The sequence below is a fragment of the Etheostoma spectabile genome, chromosome 6 (genome assembly GCF_008692095.1).
Source record: "Etheostoma spectabile isolate EspeVRDwgs_2016 chromosome 6, UIUC_Espe_1.0, whole genome shotgun sequence".
Classification (NCBI taxonomy): Eukaryota; Metazoa; Chordata; class Actinopteri; order Perciformes; family Percidae; genus Etheostoma; species Etheostoma spectabile.
The window spans coordinates 23,858,493-23,885,453 of NC_045738.1; the positions used below are offsets into that span (position 1 = coordinate 23,858,493).

Here is a 26,961-nt window from a genome sequence, read left to right on the forward strand (position 1 = left end):
TTTTGGCACTGGTACAATTGTGGATGTTTTACCAGACAGTGGGGACTTTTTTCATGTTGAGTAAGGACTTAAACAATCCTGTAAATACAGGTGTGAGCTGCTCCGCACAATATTTTAGAACACACCCTCCAATCCGGTCAGGGCCAGGGCTTTTTTTAATATTACATCCTTTAAAAAATTGGAGTACTTTTGTCTCTTCTATGCTTATGCTAGAAGGAAGTGCAGTCAAGGTGAAAGTCTCAGCACTCACGCTGCTCTCAAAACGGATTATAATGGGGAAGCTAAACTTAGGTACAGTTTGTTCAGAGTAGTGCAGTGTAGAGGGATATTTGAAACTGGAAACGTGTACATTTGTCAACCAATTGTAAAATATGTCTAATTTCTAAATCTGTCCATTTCTTGCACTCTGTGAGCTCCTGTTTGTCCCTAATGTTGTGGGTGCCTGGGTAAAGCCCAGTAATAAACTATCTAAAACACAATCTCTTAACAAATCTGCAAATTCCTCAGGTCTGTAATGTCCTCTACACATAAAATTTCCTTCCTTTACAGGGAGAGGTTGTGCTCTGTTGCAAAGAATACATTGTGCCATCAGACTGCAAATAATTCTTCTTTCTGAAACATTTTCTACATTCTGTGAATGTGTGTGTGTGTGTGTGTGTGTGTGTGTCCACTGAGAGTTAGTGTGCTCCAGCTGTAAGGATCCAGTCGCTCTGACTTGTTGAGGACCCTGGCTCCCACTAGTGCAGCACACAGGCCCAGAGGTGGTGAGACATACTGCGGCTCGACAGAGGAAACAAGGGACAGAAACGGATAGGGATGGAAAGACAAAGAACATGAGAGCAGTGGCTGAAGCCCACGCAGCTGCTCTTGTTCTTCAGGGAACCCAGCCGGGAAGCATCGCTCAAGCGCCTAATTCTGCTAATGTGTGCAGTCATGCGGTGTGAAGGGTGTGGGTGGAGGTGGGGGGGGGGGGGGGGGGTGGGTTGCTGCGGCAGCAACCCTGCAACTCAGAAGCTGTGGCTGAAAGATGGGGAACCAGCCTGACTGGGCCTGGATGGCTGGCCTCTGGCCACCGGGCTAAGCTGAGGTGGTCAGTGAGACCGAACGTGGTGATGCTCACCACTCTGATCAGCTCCAGCCTGTTAAGAGGCCTCTCAGCGTGCCAGCACAAAGTATGAGAGGTGCGGGGAGGCAGGAACAGAAGGTGTATGAGTGTGTGAGTAAGGAAATGGAGTAGGGGGATAATATCTATGTGGTTGACTGACTGGGCAAGGAGGGCTCAGGTGGCTTGAGGGAGGTCAGAGGACATTAGACTGAAATTAGGCAGCCAGGCTGTCAAATATCAGTGTGAAAGCAACCTGCTGCGACACAACTCTCATCAAGCTCAAATTCTTCACATGATTTACTGGAAAAATTGTCAAAATCAAGTAATATGCTATGTATACTGTATGTAGTGTGTTTCTTTTAACTTTTTAGTGACAGACTGCTCTTCAGTGGGAAAGACCAACTGAAATTTGATGACCATCATAAAGCATGACAATTGGCTCTTCAAGCCCTAAGCAGCTTAGTAAATCAAAAGAGAAGCGGCAGCCATGATGAATAATGCCTGTAACAGCCGTCACGCTGGAGTTTTGCCTAATAACGCACATGTAGGATGACAGGTTAAATCCAGAGATTCAGGTGACCACTGCCACCAGGGGGAGCAGGTGTACTACAGTCATCTCCTGGTAAGTACAGCAGTGACTGAGGAGAACACATTTGAACCTATGTGACCAGGTAAGCCGATTCCTCTGTAATACATGTCCCTTTGTTTAACAGTCATTGTCTGGTAGACAGTCATGGTATTATTGTGCTGTTAGGTTCTGGTGCATTGGTGTGTTGCAGACACTAAGACATTAAGCGTCTGAAACCAGTGCAGATTTTCACACATAAGCCGCTAATACTTAATAAACCCTTAATATGATTGTTTGTTTTTTTAACTCTTTTTTGCTGAGAACCACTATAGGTTGTCTGTGTTCAGGGCCAATCATTTTCTACTTCAACTGAAAAGGCTGGTAAATTATAGGAATGAATACACCAAATGAATAGATTTCAGCCTTGCTGAAATTGCAGTTAGGATGCATGTATCTAATAAAAGCTTTGGTATTGGGCCAGGTCTCCAGGATTTTGCCTAACACCTTACCTGATGTTGCCTTGACAGAGTGCTTTTGTAAAAAGTCCAGCGTCTGAGCCAAAGCCTTCTTGTTGCAGTGCGTGGAAAGCTCCTCATTACATTCAAAACACCTGTTATAATGAGACAGGGTCATTGACAGACACAAAAAAGCTTTACGTTATTGTGGTACTTAAAAACCCTTAAGAAACTATTGCTGTAACCATTATTTATTTAAGAATGGAATTACTTGGCTGAAGTAGAAAAGCATTTAACCCTCATGTTGTCCTTGGGTCAAATTGACCCATTTTCCTATATCAATGCTATTTTTAATTCCCCAAAATAACATGATTGATTCCACACAACGCTGTTTGCCAAGTACAAATCTCTACTTTCATTCATTTTGGGGTGTCTCTTTTAAATTTATAGCACTTGAAAAGAAAATTGAAGTGGTTTTGAAATAGTATTGAGTAAAAGTTGACATATTCTAGTCTGTGATTATCCATCAACATCCATTCCTTTAATTTTACTCTAAATATATCCTAATTTTTGCTTTTCTAACTTAAACATTAGGTATAATTTCCTATAAATTAGGTGTATTGACCATAAATTCTAAAAATAACTGTAAAACTAAAGTTAATAAGTTAGTGTTAAAACATCAAAAAAGTGACAAAAATTGAAGAAAAAAAAAAAAAGTCAAAGGTTTTGAAAAAAGGGACAAATACATAAGAAAGAGTTAAAAACATTGATAAAAAAGTGTCAACAAAAGGAATAATTTTCAATTTTGACGGGAAGACAACACGAGGGTTATACACACAATCAAAACACAAATAATGGAGTGAAATGATGCCAAATGAAATCTCGGTCTGAAAACAGGAACTGCACTGCTGTAAATTGTGGTAGCCAAGATCATCTGTATGACACGCGTCAAGACATCCACGGCTATTGTTTCCTATGTAAGCACACACACTGACGGCATCTTGTCATGTGTCAGAGCAAGTTGACACAAATTGGCAACGTGTGCCATCTTGGCTATTCATTCCAGTTTCCAGTGACTGCAGTTTGAGGGTTCCTACCAGGCCTTCCAGGTGCTCAAGCTGATGGTGATGCAGTGAGACTCTGGATGGAAAGCTTGGTGGTGCTTGACAGCATGCTGGATCCCTGACTGGTTACAGCCCTGTAAGATAGGTAGTGGAAAATGTTTCAGTTAGACATCTTTGTTAACAAGCATCACATACATTCACATTACACATGCCTATATTTAAAGGCCATGGCAAACCTTCCATCTTAATAAAGCCATGTGGTAGAGCTAAAGCTACAAGGGTAAAAAATAACATAATTTTGTAAGCCTTTTGGCAATGTACTGTATATGTGCATATGTACTGTATGCAAAAAAGGTATCTGTTTAATTAGAAAAATAGTTTTGTGTGTCTACTGTTTTTAAATTTCAGAGTTCAGTATTTATGTGCCGTTAGGAAAACAGCACATCAAGATTATCTGTCATTATTTCAATGTGGAACATGTAGGTTTAAATCTACGTGTGCTTGGCTCTTAGTCATTTCTGGTGCAATAATTCTCTTGTCATGTGAGAAACACTTTAATTCATTCTAAATATTTTGGTGCCTGACAGAGCAGTACTAGTAAACACACATACAGGAATACAAATGCCGATGATAATATTGGCACTCTAGGTTAATAATGATAATGTCCTTCTGTGTACTGACATTGTGTATATTCAAGAAGAATATCACAAGTATATTGGTACTTTCGAGTTTATATAGCAGAGCCCCGAAGTGTGCTATGTATTGTGCTACACATTTAAAAGATGATTAAAACCATTCTTACCTGAAAGCCACACTTTAAGCACACCAGGATGTCATGGGATGCTGCCGGCTCTCCTTCGATCATGGTCCTCTCCTTCAGGCACTCAGAGCACACCAACCACACGTTGGAGAGCACTGATTTCTTCACTGAGCTCAGGTCCACGGCCTTACTCACATGCTGGCAAGTCAACCCTGGTTAAAAACAAAATATGCTGCTAGGGACCAATTTAGGACTTTGGGTGAATATGTTTCTAAAGGAAGACAATGTGCACACATTTTATGTTAATTATTGTACATAACGTGGGACAACCCCACATAAAAACAACTCTCCATTGTAAAGTGAGTCCATTGATATTCCACTTGTGTCACACTCACAGGTTTTCAATAACATATAGCTTTGTTGCCCTGGTTTAGTTGGACAATTTTATAATTTAAAACAATTTTAAAAAAGATCACTGTTTAGTTGAAACCAATGTGGGTGTTTTAATCAAGTTAACAGTCAAGGGCAGTGGATGAATGTACTTAATGAACCTTTTTAAAGAAAGAGCTAGGATTTTTCATAAACACGTACCCTTCTTTTTGAGCACATCTTAAAGAGTTAAGCCCATTCACTAGCCACTGTGCTAGACTCCGCCAAATCAAAACTCACATTCCCAACTTTAACAGTGTGGTGCCCTGTACTGTTACTTACCACCGACTTCATCTGATGACTCCTCATCTCGAGGTTTCCTAGGTTTATTAGTCCGCTTAGTCATTTCGGCGGCTTTTAAAGAGAAGGGATCCTTTAGCCGCATCTGGAGCTCTGGATGGAAAGATTGAGGACAAACATAGGGGTTACTATACAGAATTAAACCACCTCAACACAACTGTGTTTCAACAAAGGTACGTGAATGTATCAAATCTTGCACTGGTCAGTAACTGCCATGCCCATTTTACTTATTAGAGCACACAATACTTTGAAAACCAGCTACAGTGCAGTGTATCTGTACAGTAACTAGTTTATTGTTTAATTTGTACTTTAGCACAGCTAATCAATGACGGGGAGCCATCGTAAAGGGTTATTCTGAGGGTGTTTACATTTGCAACAGATGAACTCATACCAAAATTACCTGGAAATAATTATTTAAATAAGCTTCCAGGTATGAATGTGTAACTGTGAATGTGATCAGGGTGTTCCTGCAAAAGAGAGGCTTCCTCTCAGTGAACCCACCCTGAATAAGTAAAAAGGTATAAAAATATAAAGTCGTATTTTTTTTAAATCTAGGTGCAAATCCTATGCAACCAATGACTATCTTAGGTCTACATCCTACAGACATCTGCCATTACTTGGTATCTTCCTGGATGATATCATGTCTGTAATGCTGCCATGTTCATTTCTTGCTCTTTGGGGGGGGGGGCTTAACAACCTAAATCTTGTCTTTAGCAGGGGGATTGCTCAAGTGGATTGAGGTCAGGTGAATGTATCTGCCTGTCAAGAAGCTCATAGGTTTAAGATGTAATGTTTGAAACATCATGTTCCTACTGTTTACCCTATATGAGCTACTGTAACCCGGACTGAAATGCATTGTATGCATAAGCACACCTGGACAATAAAGTTGATTCTAATTCTTATCTTATTCCCAGTCACATTGCTATTTTTTAAGACATTGTATCGGAGTACTGAGCCAAAACAACAGAACATGTGTTAACTGTCCATATAGTGAAGGATTGCACAGTAACGGTATGTCACCAAGAATAAAGGTGGTACTACATTAAGGATAACTACCCAGTAATGTGAAAATAACACGGTTAAGGAGCCTCAATTAGCCCAAACCGTCCAATGTAAGTGAGCATAAGAGGCCCAACGTTAACAGTTATATATCGTGTCAACGAAATTTATAAGAATTAATAAACAACTTTTCCAATTGGCTAAATGTGGCCAAAAGCCGTATGAACTCACCTCTTTATTTTTGCTCCTATGTTGACTGTGTTAGCTAACCCGAAGCCAACAGAGTGAGATGCCAACTCTTCCAAGCTAGCAAACAGGCTAGCTAGCTACATTAGCTTGTCAGAATAAATAAAACATTAACAGTTGTGTTTTAGCCAACAATGCATTGAGATATTAAAGCATGTCAAAGAAAGGTAAACAGTACCGACAACAACAGCACGCTTCTCTCAATAATTGTTCGTTTTTGACTTTGACTTTCTAATTGTGTTTAGGCTTACGGTAGCATCAACTAGCAAAACCAGTCAACATGTGACGCACTACGGCAGCTCAGTTGGCCTAATGCTGCATTCATGAACAATGGTAAATCTCACATGCTATAGGGTCATAGCTTCTCTAAGCCTAGACCGTTCTAAGGCATTCAAGAGCTTTTCTAACGTTGAACTACAAATATGGGGTTGTTGTCCAGTTTTATTTACAAAGACCACATCCATGACAGAGCCCAAACATCTGGAATGTTGGTGACAATATCACGTAGTCCTACTCTGTCCCACTAAGATTGGAAACTGAATGATTGCATGTGGCGTTTCCTCAAGTCTTTCTGTTAATTTAATGTGAAATTAGTGTTGTCATAAACACACATCATCAAATCAAATCCTTTATTGTTAGCAATAATTTGGATAGTAATTTGGATCGATTTTTTATAATACCTTTGACTACAAACAGACATAGTGATAGCGTTCAGTAAAGGTAGCCATATGCCTCTACGGCATGAAGCATGAATGTATTATGTTGTACGTATTACGTATTATTAACAGTCTATGATTAAGTTATAACAACTCTTGGTAAATCAAGGGTCAGATGTGAGACATGTGGTTGTCAATTTTCCGTCTTTCACGTGACAATGAATGCATCATAACTATCTTTGATCAGTCTTTAGTGCAGAAGTTTCAGCTACGTAGGCCAATAACTTGTAATATTAACGGTCTATGCGTAGGCCACATAGCATATAGCATATCTGTGTTAATAATGCTTCGATATTGGAAATTTCAGGTTAATGCAGTGGTTCTCAAAGTGTGTGGCACGCTCTACCTATGGGGCACTGCGCATGGATGTCTCAGGAGAGTTTGAGATGGGGCCAACAGTCTATGGATGATACACATGGGACTACTTCCGGTTTTCAAAATAAGTTGTTATACAGTGTGTGTGTATGTGTGTGTGTGTGTGTGTGTGTGTGTGTGTGTGTGTGTGTGTGTGTGTGTGTGTGTGTTATAAAGTACACACAAAAATGGGATTAGTGGATTATATTTACAAGAAATAAAAACGACTCTTTTTTACTGTATTCATTTTAGAGATTTTACAAATTAATTGTCCCACATTTTTGACCATAAAATGACTTCAAATTTGAAACTCATGGGGCTTAAAAGCTATTTTGCTCCATAAATCCAGTCAATGACAAAAATATATTTGAGTTGACAGCTCTAAGAACACCAATAATTAAAATCGAACTGTATGAATATGGAAGTTTTTCCAAGCAAATTCCAACAATTTCACTGTAAAATGACTTTAAATGTGAAACTGGAAGTGCTATAAAACAACTTTGCTCCATAATTCCAGACAATGACTGATATATGTGAGTACAGGACTTATTTGAACACACCCTTACTGAAAATCCAACATTTTTGCTGTATAGTCTATGAGATTTAGTAAAGTCACACATTTCATACACAAATGAAAGCTCAGATGGGCCGATCTGAATCTGCTCCTTATGACATCATAAGGGGCAAGGTTACCTCTCCTTTCTCTGCTATGCCTGACCAGAGAATTTGGCCCACCCATGAGAGAGAGAGACATCATGGCTTTCAAACGAGCAAAGTGGCAGTAGATCAAGCCCCCCCCCCAAAAAAAAAGCTACAGACTCATATTCTTGTAAAATCCAACAATAAATTCCTTTTAACAATTGAATGGAACTGTATTTGTCCTGTATAAAAGGACACAGGTTACATATTTATTATTGGTGATAATCCATTAATCTTGTTTTTATATGTACTTTGTAGTAACACCTTATTCTGAAAACCGGTAGTAGAAAGTAGTCTAGTGCGCTACAATGTTGGCTAGCTTGACCAAGGAGATCCGCGCGTCGGCTGGTATGACCCGACCGCAGTAAATTTTGTTTTACGGGGGGGGAACAGTAGTTTTAATGATGCACTTATCGACTAAGCAAAGCAGCGTTTCAAGTAAGAACATATCATGGCAATTCTTCCTTCCCTTCTCTTTTTCTCACTCTCATTCAAACACACGGCGCGCCGCGGGCTCCATTGTAGCTGTCTCGGTTACGTTCCCCAGTTCTGACGACGCAATAAAGCTGACTGTTTGCGGTACGGGTCACGTCCGGTTACTTAGTTGATTAGCTAGCCCTACCGCTCCGAGATAAATTGACAACGTGCTTAACTCTCGGTAAAACTAACCCAAAACGAGTCCAGAAGAAAACATAAGCGTCTCCCTTATCTTCGGTTCATATATTTGAGAGGCCAGTGTGTTTTGTGTTGACTGAAAACTCTAGCATCTAACAATGGACAGCACATTAACCATTAATCATCATCAGAGCGGCGAATAAATTGTGGCGTCTGAGTTTTCCCACTGTGCTTAACTGACCAGAACACATCAATACACAGTCAACTCAATCGTCCTACCATGGCATAGCATGTATTATGCTCAGTCTACAATAACTACCTTAAACTGCGCATCCTCTCGCCTGTCTTGACTGGTAGCTAGCACGTAGCTAGCCTATTAGCGTATCTCCATATCTGCCGACCCAAACTAACATTCTTAGGGCCCAGCCCTTTGCGTATACGTCTCGTTTTTAATTTATTTTTGTGCGCTATGGACCTTTTTGCTTTCTTAATGAAGGTGATTATAATAACAACTATTGTTGTTGTTATTTAGTAGTGGGGGGGAAACGTTTTTACCTCCAAAGAGGGGAAAGGTAGAAGATGTTTTAGTACTATGTTAAAGATGTAGTTGCGTTTGATAACTGAAAGGTTTTTGGACCTTTAGGGCATCCGTACTTGTGCACATGCGCAGGTCATTCGCCAGGGTCGTGTGTTTCAGCCATAGACAGTTAAAGCCAAGGAAGGAATCTTGAAGTTTCCATGGGATGACAATACTATCTGTTGTACGCAGTGTAATTATTAGGGGTTCGTGTTGACAAGGCCATAGATAAAGGAAGCAAAGCGTTAATAAAGTGTCGGTAACCAGGTCGCTAATATAATATGGCTCTCAGAAGGTGTTGGGGATTTGCAGGGGTTGTTCCGCGGCTGTTATGGAACAGCACCGTCCTGTCTGGGTCTTCCGTCCCGGGGGCACGAAGCTCTGTGCTCCGCCTTGTCAACGCTCACCACGGTTGCAAAAGTGAGCTTCACTCACCTTTAGCGTTGCATTAATTGGTATTTCTACTGCCTCGCGACATACTATGACGTTTTTAACCCTCGTGTTGTCTTCCCGTCGACCTTCCGTTGTCTTTGTGTTTTTCTGGGTTTAAATTTTAACATTTTGTTGTTCTTTTTCTACACCTTTATCGACGTTTTTGTCAATGTTATTACAAGTTTTGGTTTCTGTTTCGACATTTTTTTTTAAATTATGTTTTAGTCAATTTTTTTAACAATTCTTTGTCACTTTTTCAGCATTTAAAAAAAACGATTTTGTAGTTTTTTTCCCCCCCCAACATGTCACTTTTTTCAACGTTCTTTTGTCATAGTTCTGACAAAGAGAGTTTTGTAAACGGGTCAAATTTGACCCGAGGACAACAGGAGGGTTAAATTGTTCATATGTGGCGTGCTGTCTGTTTTGCTTTCAGCTACCGAGTTGCTGCTCCGCGGGTTCAGCTCAACGCCACCGGCCACGGATGTGACTTACGAGCAGCTGAAGCAGCTCCTGGCTGGCGGGAAGGTTGTACTGATAGACGTCAGAGAGCCCTGGGAGCTCAGGGAGTACGGCGTCATCCCCGGGTCAATTAACGTTCCTCGTGAGTGTTCCTCAAAATACACAGAAAGTCAGTGTTAGGTCAGGAATGTACGAACAATAGTGTCTAAATTAATACATTTGAGAATGTTCCTGAATCATAAAGTCGTTTGCACATAATATTTAGGCCCTGTACATTAAATAACCCAGAGTCTGTTGCTGCTCTGCATGCTTTTTTATATATGGAATGCAATGCTTTGAACGTACATTCCCAGTCAAATTTAAAATATTTATACATATAAATATATATATATAATACATATATAAGAACAACCTAGACAAGTCACTAATGAGCATAGTTGCTCACTATAGGCCAATATCACAACCTTCCGTTTTTAAGTAAAACATTGAGAAAAGTAGTCTTTCAACAACTCAACCATTTCTTGTCACTAAGCAACAGTTTTGATACCTTTCAGTCGTTTCCGACCACACCACAGCACTGAAACGGCTCTTGTCAAAGTCTTTAGACATCCACCTTAACACAGATAGTGGCAAAATTTCAATCTTAGTATTACTTGATCTCAGTGCTGCATTTGACACGGTCGACCATGACATATTACTAGACCGATTGGAAAACTGGGTAGGACTTCTGGCTTAGTACTAAACTGGTTTGAATCCTACCTAAAGAATAGGGATTACTTTGTGTCAATAGGTAATTATACATCTGAGCGTACAAATATGACGTGCGGAGTTCCGCAAGGCTCCATTCTGGGGCCTCTTCTGTTTAACATCTACATGCTTCCACTGGCTCAGATTATGGAGAAAAACAAAATAAGTTACCATAGTTATGCGGATGACACACAAATTTACATAACCTTATCGCCAGGGGACTATAGTCAAATACAAAAAATGACTAACTGCATCAAAAAAATAACGACTGGATGTGCCAGAACTTTCTGAAATAAATGAAGGAAAAACTGAGGTAGTTGTTTTTGGAAAAAAAAGAGGAACGATTAAAAGTCTGCGCTCAGCTCCAAACAACAATGTTAAAACAACAGACAAGCCAGAAATCTTGGTAGTCATGGACTCAGACCTGAACTTAACAGCCACATTAAGACAATTACAAAGTCAGCCTACTATCACCTAAAGAACATATCAAGGGTTAAAGGACTTATGTGTCAACAGGACTTGGAAAAACTGGTCATGCTTTCATCTTCAGTAGACTTGACTACTGTAACGGGTCTTACAGGTCTCCCTAAAAAATCAATCAGACAGCTGCAGCTGATTCAGAACGCTGCTGCTCGAGTCCTCACTAAGACCAAGAGACTGGATCACATCACTCCAGTTCTCACTAAGACCAGAGACTGGATCACATCACCAGTTCTGAAGTCTACACTGGCTTCTGTGTCTCAAAGAATTGATCAAAGTACTCTTGCTAGTTTATAAATCCCTAACGGTTTAGGTCCAAAATACATTTCTGATCTGCTACTCACTATGACCCCCCAGACCTTAGGTCATCTGGGACAGGTACTTTCTGTCCCCAGAGTCAGAACTAAACAGGGTGAAGCAGCTTTCAGTTTCTAAGTCTATATCTGGAATAAACTCCCAGAAACCTGTAGATCCGCTGCTACTCTCAGTTTCTTTAAATCAAGGCTGAAGACCTTTCTTTTGATGCTGCCTTTCTTTAAATTATGCTCATTCTTTCTTATGCTGCACTGTAACTTTTATCTTGTGTTTTATGTGTCCTAATGTTTCTATTTTGTTTTAACGTATCATGTGTTATTGATTTTTAATGCTTATGACTTTAACTGTTTGTACTTGTGTTTATCTGTTTTAAGATTTTGTGTAAAGCACTTGAATTGCCCTGTTGCTGAAATGTGCTCTACAAATAAAGCTGCCTTGCCTTGCCTTGCCTACATGGACGACACCTGCAAACAGTTTGGTAAATTGTATGGGGAGGACAAGCGTCCCACTTTTTTCATGGTTAACATTTCTTTTCATTCATTCATTTATATTTATTATACAGGAAAGTTAAAAGTAGCATTACATCACAATGTAAACGGGCCTGACTCAGTTTAAAAACTAGTTTTCAGCAGGTTCCCGTTCTGCAGAAACATGGTACAGCATGTCGGGACAGACATTTGTATTGGACATCGATATGGACTAGACAAATTTAGACAACTAAAACAACAAGACACAAAGACATGTATACAAATGAATAAAAGAAATTGCTAATAATCCTCATAAGTGAATGGGTACAATGCTACAACAGTTCCCAGAAACCACCAGCCTTTGGTTTTATCTAGATATAAAGTGCTATACACTTGACCTATCTGTGCTTCTTTGACTTTGCAGTGGGACAGGTGAACACTGCCCTCCAGCTGGGTCCGGAGGAGTTCAATGAACAGTATGGTAGTGAAATGCCCCAGCAGACGGATAACATTGTGTTCACCTGTCTGAAAGGGATCAGGAGCAAGGACGCACTCAACACTGCCGCCTCGCTGGGATACAAAGAGTGAGATATGTTTCTATGGCATATATCTTTTTCAAAATCAGTGCTTTTCACCTCATATCACATTATTAAGCCTACACGTTATTGAACTATTGTAGCAATGTACAGTGGTGCTCATACTTTAAGAGATTGGCATGGGGAACATTCCATAAAATCCTCTCTCAATGCAAACCAAACCAGCTGTTAGGCTAACTGAAATAAAACCATGCCTTTCTCTAGGTATGGTGAAGGCTTTGTGATGATGTGTGTGTGGGAGGGGGGGGGGGGGGGGGGTGCGTCCGTGCAAACTCGTTAATAGGGAAGCTAACTAGGTAGTAAAATACAATGTGGGTTGCAGAGTAGGCGTGTAGAGGGATATATAAAGGAAAACTGGAAACGTGTAATTGGCAACCAATTGGAAAATGTGTGCTAATCTATGCTGTCCCATTAATTGCGCTCAATAAGTGTGACTCCTGGATTTGTTGCCCTATTGTTGTGGGAGTGCAGTGGGTAAGTCCCAGTAATAGAAGCTACCTCTATGGCAAAAACACATCACTCTTGAGCGTGATAACGCACAATAAGATCCGGCCAGTCTGTAATGGTCCTCTTAGACCCCGTTTCCTTGGCCTTTAAAGGAGAGTTTGTGCTCGTGTTGCAAAGAATGGCTTGTGCCACAACAAGTCCCAAACGCCTATAATCTTCATAATATCTGAAACATAAGTTCGTCCCGTGTCGTGGGATGATGGAATGTGTGTGGTGGTGTTGTGTGTGGGTGTGTCCGACTGAGGTTTATGGCTCAGGCGTTGTAAGGTGAGTCCGTCGTGCTCTGAGATTTGTATGCGGACCTGTGCTCCCCCTAGTGCCGACCACATGCCATAGTTGGTGAGACATCTGTGCGGGCTCGGACCAATGTGGGAGACCAAAAAGGTACAGGGCTACGGATAGGGAGGTGGAATGACCAATCACCGTGAGGTAGCATTGGCTGAAGTCGCGCTCAGCTGCTCTTGATTCTAGTCAGGGAAAACCACCGTGAATCTCCTCAAGGCGCCTAAGTCAATGCTGGGAATGGGTGTGGCAGTCGATGGGGCGATTGGGTGGTAATGGTGGTGGTGATGATGATAGTTGGGAATGGAAGTATGGGTGGGTGGTTAAGGGGTGCTGTGCAGCAGACCCTTCATCATAGCTGTGGCGTGAAGAGATGGAAGGCCATCCTGGAACTGTGGGCCGGAGTTGGGTCTGGGCACATCTGCACCAAGGTTCTAGGGGAGCTTAGGTGGGTACGTTGACCAGAGTAACGTGGTGAGAATAAGCTACCCTCTGTACGCTCGCCCGCTTTAGGGGAGGCCTCGCATTCGTGCAACAACAGCAAGTATGATAGGTAGCGTGGGGGAGGCAGGGCACAGAATGGTGAGGTGAGTGTGTGGGGTGGAGAGGTAGTGATCAATGAGTAGGGAGATTGTCTATGTGGTTGACGTGAGTGAACAGACAGAGTGGTCAAAGGATGTGTCGACGTGTGGCTTGAGGAAGGTCGAAGGACTTAGACGTGAAATTAGTAACAGCCAGGGCTGTCCAATGATCGAGTGTGATAAGTGCGAGACACTTCTGGCGGCCCCCAAAACTCTCATCAACTCAAATGAATGAATCCTTCAGAGTAGATTACTGGGCAAAAAGATTGGATCATAGTATCAAGTAATCGGTGCTATTTCTAGCGTGTAGTACGTTGTGGTATTACAATGTTTCACTGGTGTTTAAGTGCAATGAACTTCTCGTATCAGTGGTGAAGACCGAACGGATGCAAGAATTTGTGCCCTCCATAGCAGGTCAAGGGACGTCAAAATGGGAGCTACATCAAGCAACGCTAAGCAGCTGGTGAGGGGTCAATCGCAAGTAGAAAGGCGTGCAGGCCAGTGAATTACTGACAGGGTCCTTAATCGAGCCCAATGTAAACACGGCTGGAGTGTGGGTTTCCGTATAACGCGCATGTCGGGAGACAGGGTATGTAAAAAGATCAGAAGATTGCAGTGACACACTGCCACCGCTGGGAAGCATGGTTGGTCTGGTCCAGGTCTCATCCTGTGTACGAAAGTGGAAGTCAGTGCGCGGAGAGGTGACACATTTGATACCCTATTGACCCTGGGGGGTCGAGACCGAGTTCGCAGTCGGTGTAAATACAAGTATCGCGCTTGTTAAGTTGAACGGGGAGGGGTCCATGTGTCAGATGGGTAGGACATTCAAATGTGGTATTAGGTGTGCCGTGTATGAAATAGGGATTCTGATGCATTGGTGGTGTGTGTGGAACATAGCACTAAGTGGAAGTGAAGCTCTGAACCAGCAGTGTGCGATTTTCAGACATGGAAGCCGGCTAGTGGGACTTAATACACCCTACTCTGATTGTTTGTTTTTTGTTCAGCGAATCTGTGTTGTGCGGGGAACTGGACCACTAAGAGTGGGGGGTGGGTCCTGGTCAGGGCCAATCAGTTTTTCGTACTTCAAACTGGGACAGGGCATTGTGAAATTAGAGAGTGAATCACCAAATGAATGTATATTGTCAATCCTTGCTTAACAAATTGTCAGTTGTATAATATACTGTTAAAAAAATACGGAATGAAAGAGCTTTGGTATGTGGCCAGGTCTGACGAAACATGAGGTTGCCTGAACACCTAAATTACCAAAAGTGGATTGTTGCCGTATAGCCGTCGGTGTGTTTTACAAAAAGGTCCAGCGTCTGAGGGGCAAATCCTTCTTGTTGCGGGGGTTGCGGTGAGAAGCCCCATTACTGCACCACACAGCTTTATAAAATTAGACAGGGTCGTTGACAGCCAGGACGAAACAGACGTTTACGGTTATTAGGGGGTGACTTAAGCCACTCCTTAAGAAGACTATAGCGTAACCCATTAAAGGTTATTGTGGCGAGAAACTGAGACTTCTGATGGCTTAGTCGACACCCATTTACCGCCTGGCCTAAAGTGTTGTCCTATTGGTGGAAAGGTCATGTGAGGGCCCATTTTCCTCTATCAATGCTAGTTTTGTAATTGCCCCACTAACAATATGAATATCCACACGAACTCTAGTGTGCCAGTTAAGAACAAATTCTCTACTTTCATTCATTTTGGGGTGTCTCATTTTAAATGTAGTAATCACAAGGTTAGCAATAAAAATTGCAGTGGTTGTATGAGAAGGAGTCTTAGACAGTAAAGGTGGCTCATCTATCTAGTGCTGGTGGGTATCCATCAACATCCATATCCTTTAGTTTTACTGCTACAGCGTCCTATTATTTGTGTGTATTGCTAATAGGTTCTGAAAACTATAAACCTTAAAGGTAATAAGTTTCCTGAAAGATTGTCATGTGTATTGACCATAAATGCTAAAATACGTTTGAGGGAAAGGACTACAAAGGGGTTAAGTAAGTGTAGTGTGTGGGAAACAGCTAAAAAAGTGTCCCAAACAAGTGACTAAAAAAAAAGAAAGTCAGTGGATTTTTGAAAAACGGGACCAATACGTAAAAGGACGTTAAACACGTGTGCATAAAAAATCGGTGCAAATCAAGAAAATAAATTTGTCATTGTTGACGGAGACAACACTAGGGTATAGAGCACGGCAGTTCCACAACAGCAAATATGGTATGAAAATGATGCCAAATGAATGATCGATCCTGAACAGACTGTCACTGCTGTAAATAATGTGGATAGCGCAAGATCAGCTATGAGACACGCGTCACGGCCATCCACGGCATTTGTTGACACGTATTTAAGGGGCACACCCAACTTGGACAGGAATGGGACAGAGTCGTTGGTCATGTTGGGTCAGGAAAGTGCGGAGGTTAACGAGCAAATGGCAACGGTGTGCATCTTGGCTATATCAATTCCAGTGGTTACCAGTGACTGCCGGGTTTGGAGAAGGTTCCTACCAGGGCGGCGGTCCAGGGCTCAAGGTCGTATGGTGTGAGCGGTAAGCGACTCTGGATGGAAAGCTTGGTGTGTGGCAGTGACAGCTGCTGGTCCCTTGACTAATGTTTACATGAATGGCGCCTGGTAGATGGGGTAGGTGTTTATAAGAGCGTGTGGGTGTCAGTTTGAGACTCTTTGTGTTCAAAGCAATACACATACATTAGTCACATAGCAGCAGCGCTATAATTGAAAGGCACAATTAGGGGCACACCGTTCCATCGGAATAAAGCCATGTGTGGGTAGCTGAACAGACTGTCAAGGGTAAAAGGAGAAACAATACTTGTGTGAAGTACGCCTTTTTATAGCAATGTAAAAACCAATGCATAAAATATGGTGGCAAATATGGTAAAAAACTGTATGCAAAAAAGGTATCAGTTTAATTGTGGAAAAATAGTTTGTGTGTATTCTGCTGGTGGTGTGAAGGTAATTGGGGTGTGGCAAGAAAGTTCCGTATTGTTCTGGACCGTTAGGGAAATACAGGGCACCGGAATCTAGAGATTATTCTGTCACACGGGTGTTGGAGTGTTCAATTGGTGGGGTCGATTAGTGTGTTTTGTATAAAAATCACTTGCTTGTGTGTCTCGTAAAGTCATTTCGGTGCAAGGGGGGTGGTCATTGCTCTTGTCATGTGGGTTAAGGCGTACCGGTGGGTGAAGGAAAAAGTCGTATCTAAATATGTGGTAAGGTTGCCTGACGAGAGCGGGTACTAGTAGGCAGCAAACGACTACTACAGACAAAAATCAAGATGGGACATGCCGGTGAGTAAGTGTTATTGGCACTGGAAAGGAAACTGAGTTGTAATACTAGCTAATTTACCTTACTGTTCACTGTAACGATTGTGTGGGATAAAAAATATAACAGCTGGTAAATAGAGCAGGTGATTCTGCATGGTATTGTTGGTTACGTGGTGTCCATAGCGTATTTAAGAGCAAACAAAGCCCAAGGCGAAGTTGCGTGAAATTAGTGATTCAGAACACTTTAGAAGATAATGGAGGGTTTGAAAACATTCTTAAAGCCCTCAAGCCACACTTTAAGCAGCACAGGAGGGTGCGAGGTGTGTGGGCTTCCAAGAATAAAAGGCTCTCTTCGATCCTGGGCCCTCTCCTTCAAGCGCTCAGAGCAGACGAGGGGGGCGAGGCCAAGAACACAAAAGCGGAATGGTGAAGCATGGATTTCCTGTCACTGAGCGTCCAGGTCCAGCGAGCCGCGGTGGTAGGCTGGGGCAACGATGCTGGCAGGAATCAACCTGGTTAAAACAAAAAATAGCTGCTGAGGACCAATTAGGAACTATGGGTGGGAATATTTAAAGAAGGGACAATGTGCCAGCATTTGATGTTTCATTCTGGATGACATGGAGCAGGGGACAACGCCCACATAAAAAACACTCCATGTGTGTAAAGTGAGTCCATTGATATTCCACTTGTGGGTCACACATCACAGCGATTGTGTCAATAACCATGGATAGACATTATAGTGGCCGCTGGATTTAGATGGACAATGTGTGGAGTAGTAATTAAGACAATGTTTAAAAACGATCACTGTTAGTATGAAACGGACGATGGGGGTTGTTTTAAGTGCAGTGTAACAGTCAAGGCTGATGAATTGACTTATATGATACGGCCTTTTTAAGATAGAAAGTACGCCGGATCTTTTTTCATAAACACAGTACGTCTTTTTGAGGCACGTATCTGAAGAGTGACAGCCCATTCACTAGCCATGTGCTAGACTCCGCCAAAATCAAAAAATCACATGGCGCCAACTTGTACATATGTGGTTGTTGTGCTTGACTGTGTTATTACCGACGGGGGACTCATTGATCCTCGTGCTCCTCAGTCTCGAGGTTTCCAGGTGGTATAGTCCGGCAACGGTCATATGGGTCGTAAGAGGCTTTTAAAGAGAAGGGAGTCCTTAGCCGCATCGTGGAGCTTGGGAGTGGAATAGATGAGGACAAAAGTACAGTCTAGGGAGTTTACTATAGAATATTAACCACCATCAACACAAACACTGTGGTTTTCAACAAAGGTGAGACGTGAATGTATGCGAATCTGGCACATGGTCAGTAACTGCCATCCATTTAATTCTTAAGCGAGACAATACTGTTAGACAAACCAGCTAGCGTGCACGTTAATCTCTGTACAGAACTAGTTTATGGTGTTTATTGTACTTTGAGCACCCAAGCAATCTCAAGTGACGGGGAGCCATCGTAAATGGTTTTATTCTGAGGGTGTTTACATTAATAGCAACAGATGAACTCATACCAAATGTACCTGAAATCTTATGTAAATAAGCTTCAGTATGAATGTGTAACTGTGGAATTGTGCAGGGTGCCTGCAAAAAATAAGAGGCTTCCAGCGCATGACCCACCCTGATAGTAAGTAAGGGTAGAGTCAAAAATATAACTTCGGGATGTGTTTGTAATCTGGTGACAAACCTATCCAACCAATGACGTATCTTAGGATCTACAAGGGTCCATACAAGAACGTCTGCCAAATTACTTGGTATCTATCCTGGTATGCATCATGTCTGAGAGGGCTGCCATGTCAGATTTCTTGCTCTTTGGGGGGGGGGGCTATAACAACCTAAATCTTGTCGTTTGCAGGGGGATTGCTCAGTGATTGACGGTAGGTGAATGTATCTGCCTGTCGAAGACTCTAGGTTTAAGATGTAATGTTGCAACATATTCCTACTGTTACCCTATATGAGCTACTGTAACCCCGACTGAAATGCATTGCTACTAGCCACCTGGACAATAAAGTATTGATTCGAATTCTTCGATCTTTGCCCATCAGTCATGCTATTGTTTTGTTTAAGACATTGTAGGAGATACTGAGCCAAAACACAGAACATGTTATAACTGTCCATATATTGAAATGATGCACAGTAACGGTAGTGTCACAACGAATAAGGTGGTACTACATAAGGATAACTACCAGTAAGTGAAAGATAACACCGGTTAGAGAAGAGGGCTCAATTAGCCCAACCGTGTCCAATGTAGATGAGCTAGAGGGGCCCAACGTTAACAGTATATCGTAATCGTCACAAATTTATAGAATTAATAAACAACTTTTCCAATTGCTAATGTGGCCAAAGGCCGTTGAACCAGCCATCTTATATTTTGCTCCTATGTGACTGTGTAGCTAACCCGAAGCCAACAGAGTGAGATGCCAACTCTTCCAAGCTAGCAAACAGGCTAGCTAGCTACATTAGCTGTCAGAATAAATAAAACATTAAACAGTGTGTTGTTTAGCCAACAATGCATTGAGATATTAAAGCATGTCAAGAAAGGTAAACAGTACGACACAACAGCCGCTTCTCTCCAATAATTGTTCGTTGACTTGACTTTCTAATTGTTTAGGCTTACGGTAGCATCAACTAGCAAAACCAGTCAACATGTGACGCACTACGGCAGCCGAGTTGGCCTAATGCTGCATCATGAACAATGGTAAATCTCACATGCTACAGGGTCATAGGTTTCCCAAGCATGGACCGTTAAGTCATGGTTCTAGGCACATTCAGAGCTTTTCTAACTTTGAACTACAAAATGGGGTTGTGTGTCCAGTTTTATTTACAAAGACCACATCCTGAAGACCAAGAGCCACACGGAAGTGGGGACAAATCACGTAGTCCTACTCTGCCCACTAAGATTGGAAACTGAAGTGATTGCATGTGGCGTTTTCCTCAAGTCTTTCTGTTATTATAATGTGCAAATTATGTGTCATAAACACACATCATCAAATCCAATCCTTATTGTTAGCAATAATTGGATAGATATTTGGATCGATTTTTTATAACTACCTTTGACTACAACAGACATGGTGAGAGCTTTCAGTAGTAGCCATATGCCTCTACGGCATGACAGCATGAATGTATTAGTTGTACGTATTACGTATTATTAACAGTCATATTAGTATAAACACTCTTGGTAAATCAAGGGCAGAGTGTGAGACATGGTGGTTGTCAATTTTCCGTCTTTCACGTGACAATGAATGCACTCAACTATCTTTGATCAGTCTTTAGTGCAGAAGTTTCAGCTACGTAGCCATAACTTGTAATATTAACGGCTATGGTAGGCCACATAGCATATAGCATATCTGTGTTTAATGCTTCGATATTGGAAATTTCAGGTTATGCAGTGTTCTCAAAGTGTGTGGCAACGCTCTACCTATGGGGCACAGCGCATGGATGTCTCAGGAGAGTTTGAGATGGGGCCAACAGTCTATGGATGATACACTGGGACTACTTCCGGTTTCAAAATAAGTTTTAACGTGTGTTAGTGTTTGTGTGTGTGTGTTGTGTGTGGTGTGTGGTGTGTTTGTGTGTGTGGGTGTGTTATAAGTACACACACAAAAATGGGATTAGTGGATTATATTTACAAGAAATAAAAACGACTCTTTTTTACTGTATTCATTTTAGAGATTTTACAAATTAATTGTCCCACATTTTTGACCATAAATGACTTCAAATTTGAAACTCATGGGCTTAAAAGCTATTTTGACTCCATAAACCAGTCATGACAAAATATATTTGAGTTGACAGCTCTAAGAACACAATTAAAATCGAACTGTAGATAGTGATGGAGTTTTTTCCAAGCAAATTCCAACAATTTCACTGTAAATGACTTTAAATGTGAATCGGAAGTGCTATAAACAACTTTGCTCCATAATTCCAGACAATGACTGATACATGTAGTACAGGATTATATTGAACCACCCCTACTGAAAACTCCAACATTTTGCTGTATAGTCTATGAGATTTAGTAAAGTCACACATTTCTCATACCAAATGAAAGCTCAGATGGGCCGATCTGAATCTCGCTCTTATGACATCATAGGGGCAAGGTTCCTCTCCTTTCTCTGCTATGCCTGACCAGAGAATTGGCCCACACCATGAGAGAGAGGAAGTACATCGTGCTTTCAAACGAGCAAAGTGCAGTAGATCAAGCCCCCCCCCCAAAAAAAAGACTACAGACTCATATCTTGTAAAATCCACAATAAATTCCTTTAACAATTGAATGGAACTGTATTTTCCTGTAATAAGGACACAGGTTACATATTTATTATTGGTGATAATCCATTAATCTTGTTTTTATATGTACTTTGTAGTAACACCTTATTCTGAAAACGGTAGTAGAAAGTAGGTCTAGTGCGTCTACAATGTTGGCTAGCTGACCGGAGATCCGCGCGTCGGCTGGTATGACCCGACCGCGTAAATTTGTTTTACGGGGGGGGAACAGTATTTTAATGATGCACTTATCGACTAAGCAAAGCAGCGTTTCAAGTAAGAACATATCATGGCAATTCTTCCTTCCCTTCTCTTTTTCTCACTCTCATTCAAACACACGGCGCGCCGCGGGCTCCATTGTAGCTGCTCGGTTACGTTCCCAGTTCTGACGACGCAATAAGCTGACTGTTTGCGGATCGGGTCACGTCGGTTACTTAGTGATTAGCTAGCCCTACCGCTCCGAGATAATTGACAACGTGCTTAACTCTCGGTAAAACTAACCCAAACGAGTCCAGAGAAAACAATAGCGTCTCCCTTATCTTCGGTTCATATATTTTGAGAGGCCAGTGTGTTTGTGTTGACTGAAAACTCTAGCATCTAACATGGACAGCACTTAACCATTAATCATCATCAGAGCGGCGAATAAATTGTGGCGTCTGAGTTTCCCACTGTGCTTAACGACCAGAACACATCAATACACAGTCACTCAATCGTCCTACCATGGCAGCATGTATTATGCTCAGTCTACAAATAACTACCTTAAACTGCGCATCCTCTCGCCTGTCTTGACTGGTAGCTACACGTAGCTACCTATTAGCGTATCTCCATATCTGCCGACCCAAACTAACATTCTTAGGGCCCAGCCCTTTGCGTATACGTCTCGTTTTTAATTTATTTTGTGCGCTATGGACCTTTTTGCTTTCTTAATGAAGGTGATTTAATAACAACTATTGTTTGTTGTTATTAGTAGTGGGGGGAAACGTTTTTCCTCCAAAGAGGGAAAGGTAGAAGATGTTTTAGTACTATGTAAAGATGTAGTTGCGTTTGATAACTGAAAGGTTTTGGACTTTAGGGCATCCGTACTTGTGCACATGCGAGTCATCGCCAGGGTCGTGTGTTCACCATAGACAGTTAAAGCCAAGAGGAATCTTGAAGTTTCCATGGGATGACAATACTATCTGTTGTACGCAGTGTAATTATGGGGTTTCGTGTTGACAAGGCCATAGATAAGGAAGCAAAGCGTTAATAAAGTGTCGGTAACCAGGTCGTCTAATATAATATGGCTCTCAGTGTTGGGGATTTGCAGGGTTGTTCCGCGGCTGTATGGAACAGCACCGTCCGTCTGGGGTCTTCCGTCCCGGGGGCACGAAGCTCGGCTCCGCCTTGTCAACGCTCACCACGGTTGCAAAGTGGCTTCAATCACCTTTGCGTGCATTAATTGGTATTTCTACTGCCTCGCGACATACTATGACGTTTTAACCCGTTTTTGTCTTCCCGTCGACCTTCCTTGTCTTTGTTTTGTTCTGGGTTTAATTTAACATTTTTTGTTCTTTTTCTACACTTTTATCGGTTTTGTCAATGTTATTACAAGTTTTGGTTTCTGTTTAGACATTTTTTTTAAATTATGTTTTAGTCAATTTTTTTAACAATTCTTTGTCACTTTTCAGCATTTAAAAAAAACGATTTTGTAGTTTTTTCCCCCCCAACATGTCACTTTTTTCAACGTTCTTTTGTCATAGTTCTGACAAAGAGAGTTTTGTAAACGGGTCAAATTTGACCCGAGGACAACAGGAGGGTTAAATTGTTCATATGTGGCGTGCTGTCTGTTTTGCTTTCAGCTACCGAGTTGCTGCTCCGCGGGTTCAGCTCAACGCCACCGGCCACGGATGTGACTTGAGCAGCTGAAGCAGCTCCTGGCTGGCGGGAAGGTGTACTGATAGACGTCAGAGAGCCCTGGAACTCAGGAGTACGGCGTCATCCCCGGGTCAATTACGTTCCTCGTGATGTTCCTCAAAATACACAGAAAGTCAGTGTTAGGTCAGGAATGTACGAACAATGTCTAAATTAATACATTTGAGAAGTCCTGATCATAAAGCGTTCGCACATAATATTTAGGCCCTGTACATAACCCAGATCGTGTGCCTGCTCTGCATGCTTTTTTATATGTGGCATGCAATTTGAACGTACATTCCCAGTCAAATTTAAAATATTTATACTATAAATATATATATAATAATATATAAGAACAACCTAGACAAGTCACTAATGAGCATAGTTGCTCACTATGGCCAATATCACCTTCCGTTTTTAAGTAAAATCATTGAGTGTAGCTTTCAACAACTCAACCATTTCTTGTCACAAGCAACAGTTTTGATACCTTTCAGTCGGGTTCCGACCACACCACAGCACTGAAACGGCTCTTGTCAAAGTCTTTAATGACATCCACCTTAACACAGATAGTGCAAAATTTCAATCTTAGTATTACTTGACTCAGTGCTGCATTTGACACGGTCGACCATGACATATTACTAGACCGATTGGAAAACTGGTAGGACTTTCTGGCTTAGTACTGAACTGGTTGAATCCTACCTAAAGAATAGGGATTACTTTGTGTCAATAGGTAATTATACATCGAGCGTACAAATATGACTTGCGGAGTTCGCAAGGCTCATTTGGGGCCTCTTCTGTTTAACATCTATGCTTCCACTGGCTCAGATTATGGAGAAAACAAAAAAGATTACCATAGTTATGCGGATGACACACAAATTTACATACCTATCGCCAGGGGACTATAGTCAAATACAAAAATGACTAACTGCATCAAACAAATTACGACTGGATGTGCCAGAACTTTCTGAAATTAAATGAAGGAAAAACTGAGGTAGTTGTTTTGGAAAAAAGAGGAACGATTAAAAGTCTGCGCTCAGCTCCAACAACAATGTTAAAAACACAGACAAAGCCAGAAATCTTGGTAGTTCATGGACTCAGACCTGAACTTAACAGCCACATTAAGACAATTACAAAGTCAGCCTACTATCACCAAGAACATATCAAGGGTTAAAGGACTTATGTGTCAACAGGACTTGGAAAAACTGGTCCATGCTTTCATCTTCAGTAGACTTGACTACTGTAACGGGGTTCTTACAGGTCTCCCTAAAAATCAATACAGACAGCTGCAGCTGATTCAGAACGCTGCTGCTCGAGTCCTCACTAAGACCAAGAGACTGGATCAATCACTCCAGTTCTCACTAAGACCAAGAGACTGGATCACATCACTCCAGTTCTGATCGTTATTCACTGGCTTCCTGTGTCTCAAAGAATTGATTTCAAAGTACTCTTGCTAGTTTATAAATCCCTTAACGGTTAGGTCCAAAATACATTTCTGATCTGCTACTACACTATGACCCCCCAGACCTCTCAGGTCATCTGGGACAGGTTCTACTTTCTGTCCCAGAGTCAGAACTAAACAGGGTGAAGCAGCTTTCAGTTTCTAAGCTCCTCATATCTGGAATAAACTCCCAGAAACCTGTAGATCCGCTGCTACTCTCAGTTCTTTTAAATCAAGGCTGAAGACCTTTCTTTTTGTGCTGCTTTCTTTAAATTAATGCTCATTTCTTTCTTATGCTGCACTGTAACTTTTATCTTGTGTTTTATGTGTCCTAATGTTTCTATTTTGTTTAACTGTCTATTCATGTGCTTATTGATTTTTATGCTTATGACTTTTAACTGTTGTTACTTGTGTTTTATCTGTTTTAATGATTTGTGTAAAGCACTTTGAATTGCCCTGTTGCTGAATGTGCTCTACAATAAAGCTGCCTTGCCTTGCCTTGCCTACATGGACGACACCTGCAAACAGTTTGGTAAATTGTATGGGGAGGACAAGCGTCCCACTTTTTTCATGGTTAACATTCTTTTCATTCATTCATTTATATTTTTATACAGGAAAGTTAAAAGTGCATTACATCACAATGTAACGGGCCTGACTCAGTTTAAAATATAGTTTTCAGCAGGTTCCCTTCTGCAGAAACATGGTACAGCATGTCGGGACAGACATTTGTATTGGACATCGATATGGACTAGACAAATTTAGACAACTAAAACAACAAGACACAAAGACTGTATACAAATGATAAAAGAAATTGCTAATAATCCTCATAAGTGAATGGTACAATGCTACAACAGTTCCCAGAAACCACCAGCCTTTGGTTTTATCTAGATATAAATGTAAAGTGCTATACACGACCTATCTGTGCTTCTTGACTTGCAGTGGGACAGGTGAACACTGCCCTCCAGCTGGGTCCGGAGGAGTTCAATGAACAGTATGGGTAGTGAAATGCCCCAGCAGACGGATAACATGGTGTTCACCTGTCTGAAGGGATCAGGAGCAAGGACGCACTCAACACTGCCGCCTCGCTGGGATACAAAGAGTGAGATATGTTTCTATGGCATATATCTTTTTCAAAATCAGTGCTTTTCACCTCATATCACATTATTAAGCCTACCACGTTTTGAACTATTGTAGCAATGTACAGTGGTGCTCATACTTTAAGAGATTGGCATGGGGAAACATTCCATAAAATCCTCTCAATGCAAACCAAACCAGTGTAGGCTAACTGAAATAAAACCATGCCTTTCTCTAGGTATGGTGAAGGCTTGTGTGATGATGTGTGGGAGGGGGGGGGGGGGGGGTTAATTCCAAAGGCCAAGGGAACTTTATCAGGAGCATACCATCCTGATCTATGGCCTTTAAAATAAATTCCCATAGAAGCAGGCAGATTTTTAACATAAGGGGGTTGTATACTATGCCCCTGTTTTTACATAGGGGGGTGTATTACTTATGCCCCCTGTATTTAACTAGGGGGGGCATACTTATGCCCCCGTATTTTACATAGGGTTGGTGTATACTTATACCCCCTGAATTTTAACATAGGGGGGTGTATACCTATGCCCCCTGTATTTTAACATGGGGGGTGTAACTTATGCCCCTGTATTTTACATAGGGGGTGTATACTTATGCCCCTTGTTTTAACAGGGGTGGTGTATATTGCCCCTGTGTTTAACATAGGGGGGTGTATACCTATGCCCCCTGTATTTTAACATAGGGGGTGTATACTTATGCCCCTGTATTTTAACATAGGGGGTGTATATCTATGCCCCCTGTATTTTAACATAGGGGGTGTATACTTATGCCCCTGTATTTTAACATGGGGGGGTATACTATGCCCCTGTATTTAACATAGGGGGTGTGTATACTTATGCCCCTGTATTTTAACAGGGGGTGTAGCTTGCCCCTTATTTACTAGGTTTGTGTATACTTATGCCCCTGTATTTTAACATAGGGGGGGTATACTCTATGCCCCCTGTATTTTAACATAGGGGGGTGTATACTTATGCCCCTGTATTTTAACATAGGGGGTGTATACTTATGCCCCTGTTGTTTAAAATAGGGGGTGTATACTTGCCCCTTGTTTAACATAGGGGGGTGTATACCTATCCCCTGTATTTTAACAAGGGGGTGTATACTTATGCCCCCTGTATTTTAACATGGGGGGTGTATACTTATGCCCCTGTATTTTAACATGGGGGGGATACTTATGCCCCTGTATTTTAACATAGGGGTGTGTGTATACTATGCCCCCTGTATTTTAAAGAAGAACATTATTATT

The 26,961-nt window shown here is 41.6% G+C and overlaps 2 protein-coding genes across 7 annotated transcripts in view; one reads left to right on the forward strand and one right to left on the reverse strand.

The window, feature by feature from the left end:
• The window catches only part of usp45 (ubiquitin specific peptidase 45), a 39,287-nt gene extending 33,052 nt beyond the window's left edge, over window positions 1-6,235 (reverse strand). For 2 of the 4 annotated variants that reach the window (XM_032519406.1, XM_032519405.1), the window contains exons 1-5: window positions 5,912-6,235; window positions 4,664-4,774; window positions 3,995-4,164; window positions 3,226-3,326; window positions 2,183-2,283 (exon numbers count right to left, since the gene is read on the reverse strand). In XM_032519406.1, coding sequence (XP_032375297.1) covers window positions 2,183-2,283; window positions 3,226-3,326; window positions 3,995-4,164; window positions 4,664-4,766 — 475 coding nt within the window. In that variant the 5' untranslated portion in view covers window positions 4,767-4,774; window positions 5,912-6,235. The remainder of the gene's footprint in view (window positions 1-2,182; window positions 2,284-3,225; window positions 3,327-3,994; window positions 4,165-4,663; window positions 4,775-5,911) is intronic. The other 2 variants (XM_032519402.1, XM_032519403.1) reach the window with 2 other exon arrangements.
• Window positions 1-26,961, forward strand: part of tstd3 (thiosulfate sulfurtransferase like domain containing 3) — a 33,739-nt gene that overhangs the window by 831 nt on the left and 5,947 nt on the right. The window contains exons 2-4 of one of the 3 annotated variants that reach the window (XM_032519418.1): window positions 8,089-8,133; window positions 9,753-9,920; window positions 12,212-12,371. In XM_032519418.1, coding sequence (XP_032375309.1) covers window positions 8,097-8,133; window positions 9,753-9,920; window positions 12,212-12,371 — 365 coding nt within the window. In that variant the 5' untranslated portion in view covers window positions 8,089-8,096. Of the gene's footprint in view, window positions 1-8,088; window positions 8,134-8,996; window positions 9,308-9,752; window positions 9,921-12,211; window positions 12,372-26,961 lie in introns of those variants that run through there. The other 2 variants (XM_032519417.1, XM_032519416.1) reach the window with 2 other exon arrangements.